At 35.6% G+C, this 17,500-nt stretch overlaps 2 protein-coding genes across 4 annotated transcripts in view; one reads left to right on the top strand and one right to left on the bottom strand.

The window, feature by feature from the left end:
- Positions 1–9,620, top strand: part of LOC125035422 (SH3 domain-binding protein 1-like) — a 30,304-nt gene extending 20,684 nt beyond the window's left edge. Inside the window, exons 8-11 of one of the 2 annotated variants that reach the window (XM_047627803.1) lie at positions 102–261; positions 2,518–2,751; positions 6,235–6,372; positions 7,838–9,620. In XM_047627803.1, the coding sequence (XP_047483759.1) occupies positions 102–261; positions 2,518–2,751; positions 6,235–6,372; positions 7,838–7,944 (639 nt within the window). In that variant the 3' untranslated portion in view covers positions 7,945–9,620. The remainder of the gene's footprint in view (positions 1–101; positions 262–2,517; positions 2,752–6,234; positions 6,373–7,837) is intronic. The other variant, XM_047627804.1, reaches the window with a different exon arrangement.
- Positions 9,621–11,565: 1,945 nt separating this feature from the next.
- The window catches only part of LOC125035418 (translation initiation factor eIF-2B subunit epsilon-like), a 15,570-nt gene continuing 9,635 nt past the window's right edge, over positions 11,566–17,500 (bottom strand). The window contains exons 6-13 of one of the 2 annotated variants that reach the window (XM_047627798.1): positions 17,333–17,458; positions 17,006–17,156; positions 15,072–15,258; positions 14,556–14,783; positions 13,587–13,726; positions 13,191–13,346; positions 12,109–12,261; positions 11,566–11,800 (exon numbers count right to left, since the gene is read on the bottom strand). In XM_047627798.1, coding sequence (XP_047483754.1) covers positions 11,735–11,800; positions 12,109–12,261; positions 13,191–13,346; positions 13,587–13,726; positions 14,556–14,783; positions 15,072–15,258; positions 17,006–17,156; positions 17,333–17,458 — 1,207 coding nt within the window. In that variant the 3' untranslated portion in view covers positions 11,566–11,734. Of the gene's footprint in view, positions 11,801–12,108; positions 12,265–13,190; positions 13,347–13,586; positions 13,727–14,555; positions 14,784–15,071; positions 15,259–17,005; positions 17,157–17,332; positions 17,459–17,500 lie in introns of both variants that reach the window. The other variant, XM_047627797.1, reaches the window with a different exon arrangement.

Here is a 17,500-nt window from a genome sequence, read left to right on the forward strand (position 1 = left end):
TAATTTGAAATAATTTTCATATTTGGATTTTGTAGTAATACAGAAATCATATTGAATGCTACCTACAATAGATTATAGTGAAATGGGTATGTATTTAACAGAGGGTTGACAAGCCAGCTTTGCCAGAAAAGCCAAGTTTGATGAGTCGGTCAACTGTAATAGTGGATCATTCCAAACCTCAAATTCCTGAACGTCCTGTCGTGCTGCCACAACGTCCCAATAGCACTGGCTCTGGACCCCACATACAAGCTCCAGTATTAGGTAGAGTATCCAGCACACTATCCTCAGTGTCATCAGTTGCATTGTAAAGCTTAAAGAAGACTGTATCAACAATAGTCTTCAATACCTGCTAGAAACATTGAAGTTAATTGCAGTTGAAGCATGCCTTTTATCTTGCATTGCTGTGAGAGGTGAAAAATACGCTCTCAGGTATTCCTAGTTATTCTTAAACCCCTGGTACCAGGGACATCCACTCTCTACCATAGTATTTATTTTGTGAATTTTGTTTACATATAGATATCTCCACAAAGACCCATTCACCAAAGAGGCAGTTAGTAGACATGCCTGACTGTATCTGAATACCCCCATTCTTTGAATTTTTGGGATTTTTTTTTTTCTAATATTACTATTATTATTGTAATTTTTGTTACTGTTATTGACATTATGATATTATAATGTTATATATAGATTGATAGCTGATAGCTAGGAGATTAATATTTTGATGAAAGTAAATGAAAGGGGTTAATGGTTGAGGTCAGGTAGGTTACTAATTAACTCGCTGGGGACTGTGGAGCTATCGTTGTAAATTTTAACAAATCAAAGTCACCTGGGATGTATATACATGCTCTCTTGACATCAGTGGGTTTAAGAAACTGGATGTTAATTTTTAGAACATTTTGATACCATTTTTTTTTTTTTTTTTTTTTTTTATGTAAAATCTATTTGAGATAATCATTCAAGTAAGATAACAGATATTTTTTGTTCTCACTAGGGTAAAATGTAAAACTGTAAAGTCATAGGCATTATTAGCAAAGGATATTTATGTTTATCATCTTATGTTTAACACTGAATAAAAAAACATAAACACAATGATACTTTTGTTGCTTATGCTTATTGTGTGTAGCATGCAGTAATATTTGCCTTTCAGCATTAACACTGACATAAATAAATTTAATATGTTTGTGTATATATAAAATACAATAACTTTAGGTAGTGGATGCAGATGCATAGTTATGTACATCTTGTCTTGTTTTTGACAAAAAGAAAAAAAAAAAAAAAAAAAAAAAGGCAATGTAAGTTGCATTTGTGTGTGTGTATGTGTTTGGGGGTCTGTCTGCTTGATATCTGGGTACTGCATTAGGATGTGTGTATATGTGTGTGTGAGTGTGTGAGTGTGTGAGTGTGTGAGTGTGTGAGTGTGTGAGTGTATGAGTGTATGAGTGTATGAGTGTGTGAGTGTGTGAGTGTGTGAGTGTGTGAGTGTGTGAGTGTGTGTGTGTGTGTGTGTGTGTGTGTGTGTGTGTGTGTGTGTCTGTGTGTCTGTGTGTCTGTGTGTCTGTGTGTCTGTGTGTCTGTGTGTGTGTGTGTGTGTGTGTGTGTGTGTGTGTGTGTGTGTGTGTCTGTGTCTGTGTCTGTGTCTGTGTCTGTGTCTGTGTCTGTGTCTGTGTGTGTGTGTGTGTGTGTGTGTGTGTGTGTGTGTGTGTATTTGTTTTTGTGTGTGTGTGTGTGTGTGTTTTTGTGTATTTTTGTGTGTTTGTGTGAGTGAATGAATGATGTATTGTTTTTGCCTTACCAGTTTTCCCATCCCAAATAGGCACATAATGGACTAGTATAGTAGTATTAGATTTAGCAATGTAATTCAAAGATCAATTGATTAGCAATTGATCTATCAGGAATGGTCAACTTTTAAGAATTCAGAGCAAGTTAGGCTTGAGAGACTTTCCATTGATTTTTAAGTCATCGGCCTTGAATATTCTCAGTTCTGAATTTTTTTGATAGGATAAGAGACGGGAAAGAGCAAAGAAAGAAATAGCTGGTACATCCTTTGTGTGTCTTCAGACTTCCTCGCTCCATATACTGGCAATCCTTCAGATACTACTTCACTTGTTTTCTCGTGTTATATTAAGTATTACAGTAATATTAACGGGTTAAGCATTTTTATGGTGTGTGTAACTTGCAACATGAATAGCATTAGTGAAGATGATGATGTACAGTAATATTTCTTTATACTCAGAGGTGAGACCAATTTCCCAAGACTATGGTTTGGTGGTTGCTATTAGTCAGTTCGATGGTGCTTTTTAAAGAAAGCTGGAGCATTCCTGAGAAAAATATGATACGCTTTCCAGAATATTTACCCTTGTATATATGGCATATGTACATAGCAAGGGATTTTGCTATACCATTAACAGTGTATGATAGACTTTGACCATTCACAGGTTTGGTTTAAAAGCCAATTTTGTGGCAAAATCTTTAATTGGTGATGGCCTGACTTCTCTCTTTTCACTCTGGGACTTGCAGACCTAGTGTCATCATCAGCAGCACAGCAGGAAGCATCAGGAACACTGGTGATGGCAGTGGAGGATGGGGACAACACCAGTCATAACACTAATGATGACTGTGCTAGGGATGATGGTGGAGGAACACATTCAGACATTACAGGTGCAGGAGCAGTTCTTGAGAAAGCCCATATGTACTCCGTAGACAAGCAGCAGGTGTCCATCGTCCAAGTAGGAGTTACCAGCCCTGCTCAAGGTTAGTATAGCTATGAGCTGTATGATTTAACATTACTGTTGTCTGTCTTTAATGTGGAGATTGATTACCGACACTTTTTTTTTTTAATGTGCAGCTACCAAGGTAATATTCTTATCCTGTATGTTATCATTGTTTGATACTGGATACAGGCCTTTAGAATGTTTGTTTATCTGAATTATATAAAGATAACACTTTGTAATTGCAGCTGTCTGACTAAATGTATTAGAATTTAACTAGTATTATTAAAATATGTGTAATAAATATAATGCTGCAACATTTTTATTTTCAAAATTATCTATTTATTCTGGGAAGGAAATTGTTATTTATTTGAAAGGGAGGAAGACCACTGTTAGTATACTCACCCTTCAGATTTAAGCATGCATGGCTGGTGCTTTGGGGTTGCTACTGCTCAAACAAAATACTCTCTCCCTCTCTTTCTCCCTTCTCTCTTTTCTGTCTCACCCCATCTCTCCCTCTCCCTTTCCCTCTCTCTCCCTTTCCCTCCTTCCCTTCCCTTCCCTTCCCTTCCCTTCCCTTCCCTTCCCTTCCCTTCCCTTCCCTACCCTTCCTTCTCTGCCTCCCACTCTCCTGTGTCTCACTTGTATATATCCTCCTTTATATTGTCCTTCCTCTCTCATACTGCTCATGGTGAAAGATGAAAAATAGATGCCTTTAGATTACTGGGTGAGTTGGTGACCACCATAAATTTGTTCCTCTGGATGCAGAACATTAAACTACATAACAAATCCAAAATATCATCCGAAAAAGGAAATAATTTTTTTCTGTATTTCTCCGATCAAATAATTTTAATGTCAAGGAAATGTAGACATTCACCCTTTCCAATAATAAGATTAAACCTATTCAGGCAAGTTTGGTGCTGGTTGCTTCTCAGGTGGACCTTGGTCTGTCAGACCCAATATTAAAATGCTAGGGAAGTATGCTTCTGTTTCCTTTATTCAAAAAATAATAGTGGGTATTCAGTTTTTCACCCTAGACATATAAAAAAAAAAAAAATCTCATTTTACTTTTTGATTAGAAATAAATTGTCACATACTATAGACTTTCATAAGAAAATGGATGTAAATCTGAATGACTTGTCCCAAAAGCTTGATAAGGGATAAGGCATCTGGTACACAAGTGGTCTGTCTTCCTGGCATTTGCACAGATCTAGTGCCTCTTCTTGCCTGCCCAGGGAGTTGTCTTGAGATGTTAAAGTCAGAGAATATAGCTGGTTCAGTATTACCTTAGAAGAAGTAGAAGTTGCTCTTCTACCCAAGGATTCACTAACTCCTTAGCCAGCTCCTTAGCATGACTTGTGGCCGTTCATGGCCTTCACACCTTGTTCCCAGGGTTCCTTGATGATAGTGCAGGCATTTATCAATACAACATAACAATGCCAAAGAAAACAGCAAGAAGACCTTTTTTTTGTCATGCTGCTCTATGACATATTGTACACATTTGAACAAATGTGTATACTCTGCCATTTCTTTTGCTACAATAGGTGATGTCTGGCCTCCCATGGGTTTCACAAACCACTAAACACAACATATTCTTTAAACATAGGTCTGACAGACCGGATATACCATACACTTTTGGTAGACACGAGTCTCACAGACCCAACCTCGCTTATGCATGCAGAGGAGCTCGAAGTAACTCCCTCACCCTTCTCATGGTTACAAAAATTAATTAAGCTGCTTGGGAGAATAGTGCTCCCAGGTATTTAGATAAATAAAGGGCCACCTCAACCTCAGCAGGGTTAATACTGGAGATAGATATGAGAATTAAAACTAAAACTTCTTTATATATTGACATAACAAAAATACCAACACATTATCATGAAATATAGACACAGTAAGAAAGTCATTAATATATATATATATATATATATTTTTTTTTACTGTAGCTGTGTTTCTGTCCATGTGTTACTATATTTTGCAGACTTACTTAATAAAAGATTGAATGTCTGTCTAAATGTCCTTGGGTTTTTATTTTTTTCATAGAAAATACATAAATATGTTCATGACTTGTAATTGTATATATTATGTATCTTTATTATTATTTTTTTTTTCAATTTAAATATTTAGCTTAATTATAGGCAGAGCTCTAACATTATCCAGTTGGAAAAAAATCTAGATCTTTACTTGATGTCATGTAACGCACTAGTCAGGTAAGGGGCAAATATGATGATAGAAGGATATTTCAATTTGGGATTTCCTGTATGCTGTCTCATCAGTGATCCTTCATAATGGAGTGTACCCAGGTGTTTGCAGAAAACAGCATTATCATTTGTAACATGCCACTTTAACAGCCTACAATAACAAGTAGTAAATGGGTATGGAGCAAAGGTAAAATGTTACTAATTGGAGAACTGGAAAATTCAACTGAATAGCTTCTGCTTCAACAAAGATAGTTTTGGTTAATGGGAACCTTGGGGCAATATATTGATTTTTCAATTTATAAATAAACATGGTGCTTAATCTGTTGACACAAAGCAGGTATGTACATACTCTGACCACTGTGATATAGTTTACTGTATATGGCTCCAGGAGTGCTTAATCACTAGTGATGTAAGTGCTAGGCCTACCAGATTGTACCTGTTTACCCTTTTCCTTGATTTTCAGAAATAATTTTAAAATTACTACTAGTGTTATTAATAATATAATAATATTAATAATAATTATGGAAATTGGAGGAATAGGGTAAAGAGGTTATGTCAGCTAGTCCTACTAATTAACTCTCCGGTGACTAAGCGCATAGAGTACCTTCTGTGTGTAAACAAAATTCACAAAACACAACAGTGTATAGGGTATGTACTTTAGGCCAATGGGTTAATGTTCTGTGAGGAATAAGGTTCCTAATCTATTTTTCACATTTTTTGTTGTGTATGAATATTTTAAAGAATTGTTTACAGTTTGCCTAATATAAGAGTACAGTTTTTAAAAATGTTTGGTATATAATAACTTATAATTACTGGGAAAATAAAAGAATTGTAATATAGAAGTTGATGAAAAATTGTATGTATACAGGCAACATTGTATTATGTAATAGTAATTATGAATACTGTCTTATGCTAATAATATCAGCAGTAGAATTAGGTAAAAATTGTAAATAGCTCCATTTATTTAACTCTAGTGTCAGAACTGTGATGGCAGGGAATTGCATTTAGTTTTACTTTGAGATAAGTTATTCAGACCCATGGCTGGTGGATGCACCAAATTCAAGGTTCTACTTTGCTTTGTATATATAATGCTCTGTATAATGAAAAATATACATGTATGTACACTTATTTAGAATGGACTAGAAGTTATGAATTTGTTTTTGAGAAAAATTTAACAAAGAAAAGGGATAGGTATTTTGTTATAACCATAATGATGATTATAACGTATGCCATTTATCTTAAAAGTTAAGAAGCAAATATGTAATTGTGAAGTAAAAATTGCTTATGTGTCTTATTACATAAACTTATTCCACCTTGGAGCACAGTAAGAGGTGCAGGTAGTGGGTTTGGAGTTCAGAAGCCAGTGAAGCCCCCAAAGCCAGATAAACGGCCACAGATCCTGCCTCGACCACCTGCACTATCTTCTGACCACCAGGACACCTTTGTCTCTCAGAGTTCATCAGGTGTGGAGACAGGAAATCCTAGAGGCTGCTTAGTGGATGTTAATTTTTTCTTTTGCTTAGACAGGGCTTTTTTTGGGTTATTATTATCCTTTTTTCTTTTTTTGCTTTTGGTATAACTATTTTTTCATAGAGTATTGTATTTTTGATATGATTAGCATTTTTAATTAATTTGATTGATTTTTTCACTTGATTTACTTGTTACCCTGTGATTGTGTACAATACCCTTGTGTTTTTATTATATTCTTGATTATTTATGCCTTAGATTGAAGTAATTATTTTATTTTCACTGAATTATAGGTCCCTGGACTTTAAGCTTGATATTCAAGTTTAATTCATTTTATATTTCATCAAAATTTTGTCAGTTAATCACAAGTTATTGAAATTAGGTGTATCAGTAGTGCAGTATTTTTCCAGTCTGTACTACTGCTGTGTAATACTTTTCACATTAAATTTGAAGTACATTGTTTCACCTGTTCTTGGGATTCAAGTATTGCACTAATTAAGGCAAGAAGATTAGGATAACAAAGGTCTTGCTGTGCAGTTTGCTCTCTTGTAGTATACTTGCCTGTGTATATTGAATGGATTGATGTTTCATGCTCAGTTATTTGAGATCATTAGCATTGAACACAATATCCTGTAAAATATCAAGGTTTATATTGGTTTTGGTTGTTATAATATTTTGTGATTTCCATATAGTTTGTTTTTGTTTTTGTTTTAAGATAATTCCTTTGCAACTTTTATAATTCCTTTTATAACTTGGAAGACATAGATAACCTTAGCAAAAGTTCCCTTGTTTTGTCTATCCACAGAACATTATAACATAGTTTAGTATAGTCAGTATACTTAAGAAATTCACAATGAATATTTATATGGAAAATGTAATGGCTAATAGTGAATGATTTTTAGTTTCAATTTGCCATTACCATAGCTGACACACAAAGATAGTGAGCATTTACAATAAATAATCACCATCATCATGGTCATAATTTTTCACTGTAAATTTTTTCTCATTGATTTGTTCTACTGCTTCAATCCACAATACATCAGTGTATCAGCAGAAATTCCAGAGCTCCATGAATTTATTGGCATTGTTAAAATTTTAGTGATGCTAGCAATTTTCATGATGGAACAGCGTAAGAATATTAGAGTATGATATTTTCATTGCTGTAAACTTGTTATTTTACTTGGTATGAAAGTCAGTGCACTTCATACAAATTTTTCTTTGCTTATAATGGTCCATACGGATGAATATATTTAAATACCAGAGGATAAAGTACAACATAGTGAATTTTTATTATATGTGTATTGAGTGAATACTTAATTTTCCGCCTTTTCATCCTTACTCCTTTTATATTTCACATTATATCACTTGATCAAAATTGTAAATTACTGGGGTGCTGTATTTAATGCAAATTAAAATCATATTTGGACCATCAAGTTTTATAATGATTTCTTTAATTTACAGTTGCAGGTGTGAAAAGCAACAAGTTCAGCTGGCCACCACCATCAGAGTCTGCAGCCTCCACACCCAGTGAGGAAGAGGAAGTTGCTCCAGATTCCACCAATCTGTAGAACGCTATTGAAGGTCCAAAACGACAATCTGGAATCTAAATGTTGATCTTCCATCAAGATGCTACGAATGCAGACAGTGGTCTTTCATGTTACTGGTTGTGTTACACCTCAAAGATTATTCTCTAGCATTAAATGGACATCAAACTTTGGCTATTGAGTTCTCTTGGTGCTTGAGTTCGTCTGCTTTGATATAACTGAATTCCTTCACCACATTATTTGGGTGTGATAATCTACTGTCTTGGCTCCTGCTGAGTTATCTACTACTTGTATCAAGAAGTAGGTGCTGGTGTCTGGCTCCTGCAACTATAGAAGTGATGACTGTCTGGATGCCTGTGTCTGACTTGCTGTGACTTGGTAAAATTGCTCGTTTAACATCATTTGTGGTGATTCCTAGGTGTTGATGTAGACAAAGATCAAGGTACAGCATATTCTTTTGATAATGATTATGGAGTAGAGGAACTCTTCTTTGGGTATTCTATATAGTTGCATCTAAGCATATTACCAGCTAAGAATAGTGTTATTTTATGAAGTATTTTTCTTTTCCACTTTTTATATCCCTTGTAATAACTTTACCTTGTGATGTCATATGCTACCAACAAGTAACTAAACAAATATTTAGTAGTAGTATGATTTTTTTTTTCAAATTATTACATGTAAACTATTATTAATTATACACCTAGCAATGGGTCCAATAGAGAAAATATAGTTACCATATTTCCAAAGTAGAATTGCATTTTCCAAGACTTCAGAACAAGTAATTGAATTGGCCAAAGTTCAGTCCATGATGAGCTTGTTCATAGGAAATATAAGTAGGTGACTCCTGTTATCTGCACAACTGAAAGAGCTTTAGTTTTGAAAAGAAGTTCTTGGTTCCATCGCTGGAAATTATTACTGTGTGATTTATTATAATTACCAATTATCTTACATTATTTGTAGTTTGTATACAGTTAGGTCATGTCCAAGTTTATAAATATATATAGATATATATGTGGTATATATGTTATATATATTTATGTATTTCATATTCACATAATTGGTCATGGATAAAGTCTTTTGTTGATTAGTAATATTGTTAATTATTTTTTACACTTGTATTGTAAAATATATCAGATATATTTAAAATGTTTCCCATGTAGAAGATTTATATATTTTTCTCTTCTCTGCAATACAGGAATTACCAACTGTATGTAAGATAGCAAAATTATTGCATCTCTAGTCACATGTGAGGTCTTTTAATATTAAGTGCCAAAGTCAGCACAAAAAAAAAATCAAGCCTGGAGAAAGCACTGGGAGACATTCCTGTTCTTTTATGTACCAGACCTTTTCCACCTGGTTAATTCCAGTTGTCAACCAAGTAGGCACTTGCTTAATTCAGAAATAGCGAAGCAATAAGAGCTTAATGATACAAAAAAGAGTAAAGATTTAGGTACAGCTAAGCAGTCTTTCATTAGTGACAATTCTTCTTTAGCAGTTGGTTAAAATAGTCTGAGCCCAGTCTGGTGCTGTTCTGTAGTGTGCCTTGTGACCAGCTGGCAGAAAAATACCTCCTGTGAGGTTTTTTGTGTAAAGTTTGGCCAGGTGTAGAGCAAAAAAGAAAAAAAAGAAAAAAAATTGTTTTCACAGCTTGTTATATTAGGCTTTTCTATTTTATTTACAAAGTGATTGAAGCTTTATTTCCCAAACAAAACCCAAGTTACTTACCCAAGGTGGTGGAGTATCACCCATTGTTCTGTGGGGTGAATTGATTATGCCAGTCTTTTTATTCTGAAATATTGTATTTTGATTTTATTTTGTTTGATTCAGTTATGTGATTATAACTTTAAAATCTTGCCCCTGATGATAATTTGTCCATAATTGGGCAAGGATTGTTTAGTCTTTATTCTCTTGTATGTGTTTCTCCCATTCTCGTTTCTCTTTTCTCTTCATCTTTGTGAACCAGACTCCAAAACTTCTTTTTACATGAATAACAACAGTTTGTTTTGAATGCTTTATTGAATATTTTGATTAGTTGAATTGAAGCTTTTTCATTGTTTATTTCTGTATTTGTGTTCTTGAAAATTGAGGTGTCAGATAGTTTTAGGTCATTTACTTCAGCTGATCTATTATTTCCCTTTACATAACAAGTTGAGTTCAAAATTGCATAATGCTTTATGATCCTATGCATAATAAATTTCTAATTATGTTAGGTTATACCTTGTTTGGGAGCAGGGTGGGTGTGTGGTGGGGAGGGTAAACATCTGTTTGTTGGTATAGGCAGTAGATATTCAAGTGTGTTTCTTCTGTGTATAAGAAGTTGAGTTAAAAAAATATGCATATGGATTCTAGATGAATCTGATAGTGTAATAATAGTAATTTCCCAATTATGTGTAGACTTTAATTTGCATACATTGTTATGGGAGGAGGGGTGTGTGTGTTGTAGGGGGGAGGTGGATGTTGGGAAAGATCAATATGTTTGGTTGGCTACAGAGTATTCAAATTTTGGATGGGTAAGTAGGGATAGGATGGGGAATTGTCTGAAGAGGGTGTTAGGATAGAGTATGAGGTGGAATATACCAGCTCCTTGGATTGTTGGTGGATGGGGGTAAGTGAAGTAAGGGATGTAGGCAATGTTGGGAGAGGAAGAATGTTTCCTGGTACATTTCATTCTCATGTAATCTAGGCATGTGGCGGATTCTTTAGGTCAGGCTGAATCTGATATACCCACATCTTGTGCTTGTTGTTGTGTCGAGGATAGTACAGGACTAGGCCAATTTGGGACACCTTGTTCTCAGTCCTACTCAAAAATTTTGCATGGTCTATTCTTCTCCTTTTCCTTTTCTTTATCCCCTTGTGCTGTTAATTTGTCCCAATTGTTAACTAATTTTTGCCATTTTTATCACAATACTTTATCATAATGGTTCCTAGTCCCATAACCCCTTTCTCTTCTAACAACCTTTACTGTATACTATACCTCTCTACCATACTACCCTCTAGTACTGTTCAACCTGTAAATTTACCCTAATCATTAACTCATTCTTATAGTTTACCATAGCCCCATATGACCTTTGATGTCATAAACCACTTCCTTACCTGGGGGCTTTGCCCCAAGCCTCATGCTATCACTATATTTGGAATATGGAGCTAATGATCTTAGATGTTGACACGGCAGAAAATTTCCAATAAATAAATATAAATAAATGAATGGGAAAACTATGCCCATGGCTCACCCGGGCTGTTCAAGACTGGCACAAAGTCAGCCTTTCATCCTGGCTGTCACACCTTGGGGAGTGGATAGAGAAAGAGTTGGAGAAGAGAAGGAAACGAAAAGGGAAAATTGGTCGTGTCGAGGGCTGGCACCCAAGGTATGGGTAACCCCCAGTATTGGGTCCCAAGTCTCCGTCTCCGTCTCCTACCCCCCCCCCGCCCTGGCAACAATGAGCATGGGATTGGGGGGGAAAAAAGCAAGAAGAAAAAAGCTGCTTATTAAATGCCAAGTATGGGATGTGTTACATATGTGGTTGGCACCAAAGTCCAAGTGCATTGGCTTTTTGTAGGATTTCTCTAAAGTAATGTTTCAGTTCTACACCTGGTTAAAATACCAATTTTTATATAAAAATAAGAAATTTATAATGAAAGACAATGTCTCAGTTCCTTTTTATATTCAACCAACATAACAGAAGAATACATAAAGAAACAATAATCTGATGCTCAGTATAGGTTTTGACACATAAAACAAGAGCTGCTCCACAAACTTGGCAAAAAAAACTAATTCATATTTTCTGGTTCTTTGTACTTCACGGTGAGGAGCCTCTTAGTCACTGTCATCATCTTCATCACTCTCATCCTCTTCTTCTAGCCATTCAATAAATCTTGCAATCTGAAACACACAACTTTCTTAGACTTTTTGAGTAAAAACGAGTTTTATCGTATCAAGATATCACTTCATTTTCATATTTCAGTAGACAAGTTTGATATCACATTTATAAAAATATAAAAATTTCAAATAATGTTACAATTCATTAAGTTCAAATACTATCAATATTTTACTTTAATAACCCACTGCTACCTGGCAATCTCACTGGCATAGTGGACATGGTGTGTATTTTTTACCATCCCAGCATCATCAGCTTAAGAAAAAATATTTTCTAATCAAATTATGCTAAAAAAAATCACATCTACACTTACGGCTTTCTGAAGCTTTGGGAAAGCTGGGGTGTTGGCCCCTCCTCGCTTGTACCAGTGTAGAATCACTTCCTCATCCAAGATTTCATGTGTGTGATTGAGTTCATAAAGTATCTTCTGGATCACAGCAATATACTTTTCTGATTCTACCAACATCTGCTGTTGGAAATACAGATCATGGTATATGTTAACAGAAAGGTTAATTGTTTTCAATAAATTCACAATTACTTTACTATAACGTAATGACTTTCATGAGAATTACAATAAAATGTTAGAGTGAGAGTGAGAGTGAGAGTGAGAGTGAGAGTGAGAGTGAGAGAGTGAGAGCGAGATTGAGATTGAGAGCGAGATTGAGATTGAGAGCGAGATTGAGATTGAGAGTGAGATTTAAATTGAGAGCGAGATTTAGAGTGAGAGCGAGATTTAGAGTGAGAGCGAGATTTAGAGTGAGAGTGAGGTTTAGAGTGAGAGTGAGGTTTAGAGTGAGAGTGAGGTTTAGAGTGAGAGTGAGGTTTAGAGTGAGAGTGAGGTTTAGAGTGAGAGTGAGGTTTAGAGTGAGAGAGATTTAGAGTGAGAGTGAGAGAGAGTGACAGTGAGTGAGAGTGATAGTCAGAGTGAGAGTGAGTGAGTGAGTGAGTGAGTGAGTGAGTGAGTGAGTGAGTGAGTGAGAGAGTGAGAGAGTGAGAGTAAGAGTGAGAGTGAGAGTGAGAGTGAGAGTGAGAGTGAGAGAGTGAGAGTGTGTGAGAGTGAGAGAGTGAGAGAGTGAGAGTGTGTAAGTGTGTAAGTAAGTGAGAGTGAGTGAGTGAGTGAGTAAGTGAGTGAGTGAGTGAGTGAGTGAGTGAGTGAGTGAGTGAGTGAGTGAGTGAGTGAGTGAGTGAGTGAGTGAGAGAGAGAGAGAGAGAGAGAGAGAGAGAGAGAGAGAGAGAGAGAGAGAGAGAGAGAGAGAGAGAGAGAGACAAACACAGACAAAGGACACACGAACAGATGGGGACAACTCCTCCCCACACACACACACACATACCCATCCAATGTGTAACTTCATATTGTTATGGAAATATTTCACAAAAAATCCTTCAAACACTTACTTCTAAAGCATTAAGTACAATGAGCTGATCTCTGTTTTTGCGGACATAATTTCTAAGGACATTCTGGAGGGTTTCGATGGCCGTTCGGATTCCACGCCAAAGGCTTTCTGCATTAGCATCTGCACCTGTCTTTTCTTCGCCAACTTGTACGATGCCCTACACGAGATTTACATTATTACTCTGTGTCATGTTAAAGTGTATCTGAATGGCCTTAATCATGTAAGAGGCAAAACAATGACAAGCTTCTGTATTCAATATCTATCTTATTCTCTGTTAAATTATCGTAAAAAAAAGAGAGAAAAAAAAAAAAAAAAAACTATTCACTGCTATTTCAGTGATTTCTATAGAAAAAAAAAAAAAACATTTCTAAACAATGGGAATTAAGCTTTTACTTACCATTGTCACAGTTGCAAGTACTTCCTCCATGCTCATGTTATAAGCATGTCGAGAAGCATTAATTTCTAATACTACGTTTTCAGCAGCCGACTTTTCACGCAGGGCATTGTTTAAACTCTCAGTCACTTCTCGTTTAAATTCTGAAGAAAAAAAAAAGACCATTAACGTAAGTACTTCCATTTTTCAAGGCAAGAGATACTTTTTATATACTTGTATTAAATAGTACCACCAAGATGATACTTTAGTAATATGAAATGAATACTACTGTGCATATATAGAAAAGAGAGAGAGAGAGAGAGAGAGAGAGAGAGAGAGAGAGAGAGAGAGAGAGAGAGAGAGAGAGAGAGAGAGAGAGAGAGAGAGAGAGAGAAAGAGAAAGAGTGAAAAAGAGAGAGAAAGAGAAAGAGAGACAGAGGGAAAGAGAGAAAGAGAAAGAGAAAGAGAGAGGAAGAGAAAGAGAGAGAAAGAGAAAGAGAGAAAGAGAAAGAGAGAGAAAGAGAGAAAGAGAAAGAGAAAGAGAGAGAAAGAGAGAGAGAAAGAGAAAGAGAGAGAAAGAGAAAGAGAGAGAAAGAGAAAGAGAGAAAGAGAAAGAGAGAGAAAGAGAGAGAAAGACAGAGAAAGAGAAAGAGAGAGAAAGAGAAAGAGAGAGAGAGAGAAAGAGAGAGAAAGAGAGAGAAAGAGAAAGAGAGAGAGAGTGAGTGAATGATTGAGTGTGTGTATAAACTACCACAACTACTATTACTAATACTGATAATAACATTAATAATGAAAATAACAACTGCCCACTTCAAAATGATAATAACCCACCAGTGTGTGGTATCACCATCATTAAAGATCCCTGCCTACACAAACAATGCAATCTTACATGTACCTAAACCTCTTTCCCACAAACAAACAAATACTTCTAAAACGCCATCACTTGGTCCCCTTCAATATCTCAAGGCAAAACAATTCATAAACTTCACCCACCATGCTCCCGTTGCTCATCCTCATCCTTCATGTACATGGCATCAGACATCCCCTCATCACTATCTTCATCCATATCCTCTTCATCATCATCCATTTCTTCCTCCTCTTCTTCGTCACAGATATTTTTCCTTCCCCATATCCGTGCTCTGCTCTCTTCTTCTTCTTCCTCATCCTCACGGTGGTAAATAAAGGCACGTCCCCTTGTGCCACACACAAGGGGATCTGGTGCTAAGTGGGAAGAGGCATACAAGTAAGGAATGACATTTAGGTTTCAATGTGTTCTTTCACCAGTGCTTCTGCCCTCTTATAACAACAACAATAATGACAAAAAACTAGTTTGTATTTGAAAATCTATGCAACCATTACTTGCTGTTGAAACATGACACAAGCTGACAAATTATACACTACTTTCCCTCCAGTAAACATGAAATCCAAATAATTTACTCTGGAGAAACTGAAAAGTTTGAATACCCTGTCCATAAGTGATATTTCAAAAAAACGGATAAATCCCTTTACCTTGTTTATTGGCACTGTCATCAAAGTCATCAGGAGGAGGATTAGCCATGAGACAAGTTGCTACCGGTACAGTAATGTCAGGGCCAAGGACAACCCCAGCTCCAAGAATGCATCCTGGTGATAACTTAACATTTTCTTCCAATATAACGTTGTCACTCAAGAAACACTGTTTGATGTTACAACCAGACTGTAAAGCAAATAAAACTTATGCTAAATCTGAAAAGAAATTAGTTATAAACTTAAAATCACATCTAATTATACTTTAAAATTATAAATCTGTTAACTCCGATCTAATAATTTGTATTGTTTTTTTCTTTACATACTTTTGGAAAAACAAATTAAATGAAAATGGAAAAGAGGGAAAAAGATTACTACTTTGACACACATTTACATATATCTACAAATTAAGGGATAACTCCTTAACCCAATGCCGTCGGGGAAAATTAACAAAAAATGGGGAAAATGCTGTGCCCATTTTCTATATTTTTTGTGAAATGTCTGCTCATAGATGGCTCTGCTAGTGCTTAGCCACAAAGGAGTCAATTAATAGACCTTGTGACCATACGTGATTTGAATTGGCGGGAAAAACGTGTTTTTTACTAGTGCTATGGATATCGATGGTGTTATTTTTATTATAAATATTATAATTATTATAATGTTTTTTAATATTAGTAACAGCAAAATAAGATAATGTAAAATATTTCGTAAATCAAAGAAAAGGGTGAACGGGCGAGACGGGCAGTACTCCTAACTGGCTCATTGGTGACTTAGTACAAGTATAGCCATCTATGTGTATAAACAATCAAGCAAGTACTAACAGTCGGCAAAGCACGTGTCTACCCGTCGTATCCGTCGGCAAGGGGTTAACCTTCTTTTTTATGTCTAATAAAATAACATGTATTTTAATCAACAATGATTAACAAACTGTTTTTATTGGTAAAGTGGAAACAATCAACCCATGGTTTTGTCCCTCTTAAAGTAAAATTGATGTATACATTGGTTTTGCATAAATTAACAGAATTCATTATGTGGAGGCCCATAGGCTGCAGCCCACTTTACTGACTCTTTAATCCAACACTGGCCATGGCTTTACATAGTATTCAGATTGAAAGTATGAGTGTACAACTTTAGACTGGTACACCGAAGTTACTCTACTGCATGTTTTTCTAAGAGATTCCAGCAAACCAGCATCAGAGTAGTTTGGTAGAAAATGTCATATTTTTTAACTCTTTCTACATCAATACATATATATATCTTCATCTCTATCTATATTTCCATATCTATATATATATATCTTTATCCCTATCTATCTATATATGATGTAAATGTATACCTATAAATATCTATCCACCTACATAATCCAACTGTATGTCAATTTATAGGTGTATTGCCTGCACTGCAGGACACTGTCCTCTTCAGGGTTTCTGGTCTCTTTATAAAACAGATAGATATCAAATTCAAATAGGTCATACCACAGTTCCAGCATTAGCTTAACATACATCAATTATAAATTGTTGTACGACCTGGTTAGTATCCTATTCTAGCATCAGTTTGTGAGCATATGATTATATCAGTGTAGTTGCTTCATTATATCAATGTCATGCATAATTAATGAGGAAAATCATGAAGCAGATTATGAACCAAAAGACAGTTCCCAATGTACAAGACATCTCGATAAATCCCTAATGATTTGATTTTAATTTGAATTATAATACCAATGACTGCATCATCTTATCCTTAATGAAATTAAACATGGTCAAGATAATTTTGCCTTAAGTGGATTCTTCTTTGATTTAGATTAGACACTATGATAATAATGGTAGCCATAAACCTTACAAGCAATTAAACTGAAATGCAAGAGAAGATATATCAAGCTGACTACTAGGTGAGGCTTCCTGGCATTACAACAAACGGTGCATAAAAAATCAACATACCTTAACAGTAACATTATTCATGATAAAAGCTGAATCAGCAACAACCTTATCATGAATAGAGCAGTGATCACCCACTATGGTGTTCCGCAGCTGAGCAGTCATGTTCACCTCTGACCCAGCACCCACAACTACACCTGTACCACAGCTGCTTCTGCATTACAAAATAAGTTTGAAAGAGCTAGTTCCTCATTACAGGTGGATTAACTTCAAACATATTTCAGGCAAATCAATTGAACCATTTTTTTAAATTCTTCCATATAATCTTCCTAAAGAAAACATTTATAGTGTAAAATAGCAGTGGTTAGGAACAACAAGAAGTATACTCACTTATGGAATTTCGCTGAGGGCTCCCAGTAGTTTGAGGTGAAGGAGTCAAAATTGTAACGGATGCGGTGGCTAGTTAAGCTGTGCTCCGGGACCATTGGGTAGGCTAAGCGACGGACCACTTCAGAACTGATGATAAGTTATTCATATGTACTATCACATAACGAAAAT

This window comes from Penaeus chinensis, chromosome 19, assembly GCF_019202785.1.
Source record: "Penaeus chinensis breed Huanghai No. 1 chromosome 19, ASM1920278v2, whole genome shotgun sequence".
Classification (NCBI taxonomy): domain Eukaryota; kingdom Metazoa; phylum Arthropoda; class Malacostraca; order Decapoda; family Penaeidae; genus Penaeus; species Penaeus chinensis.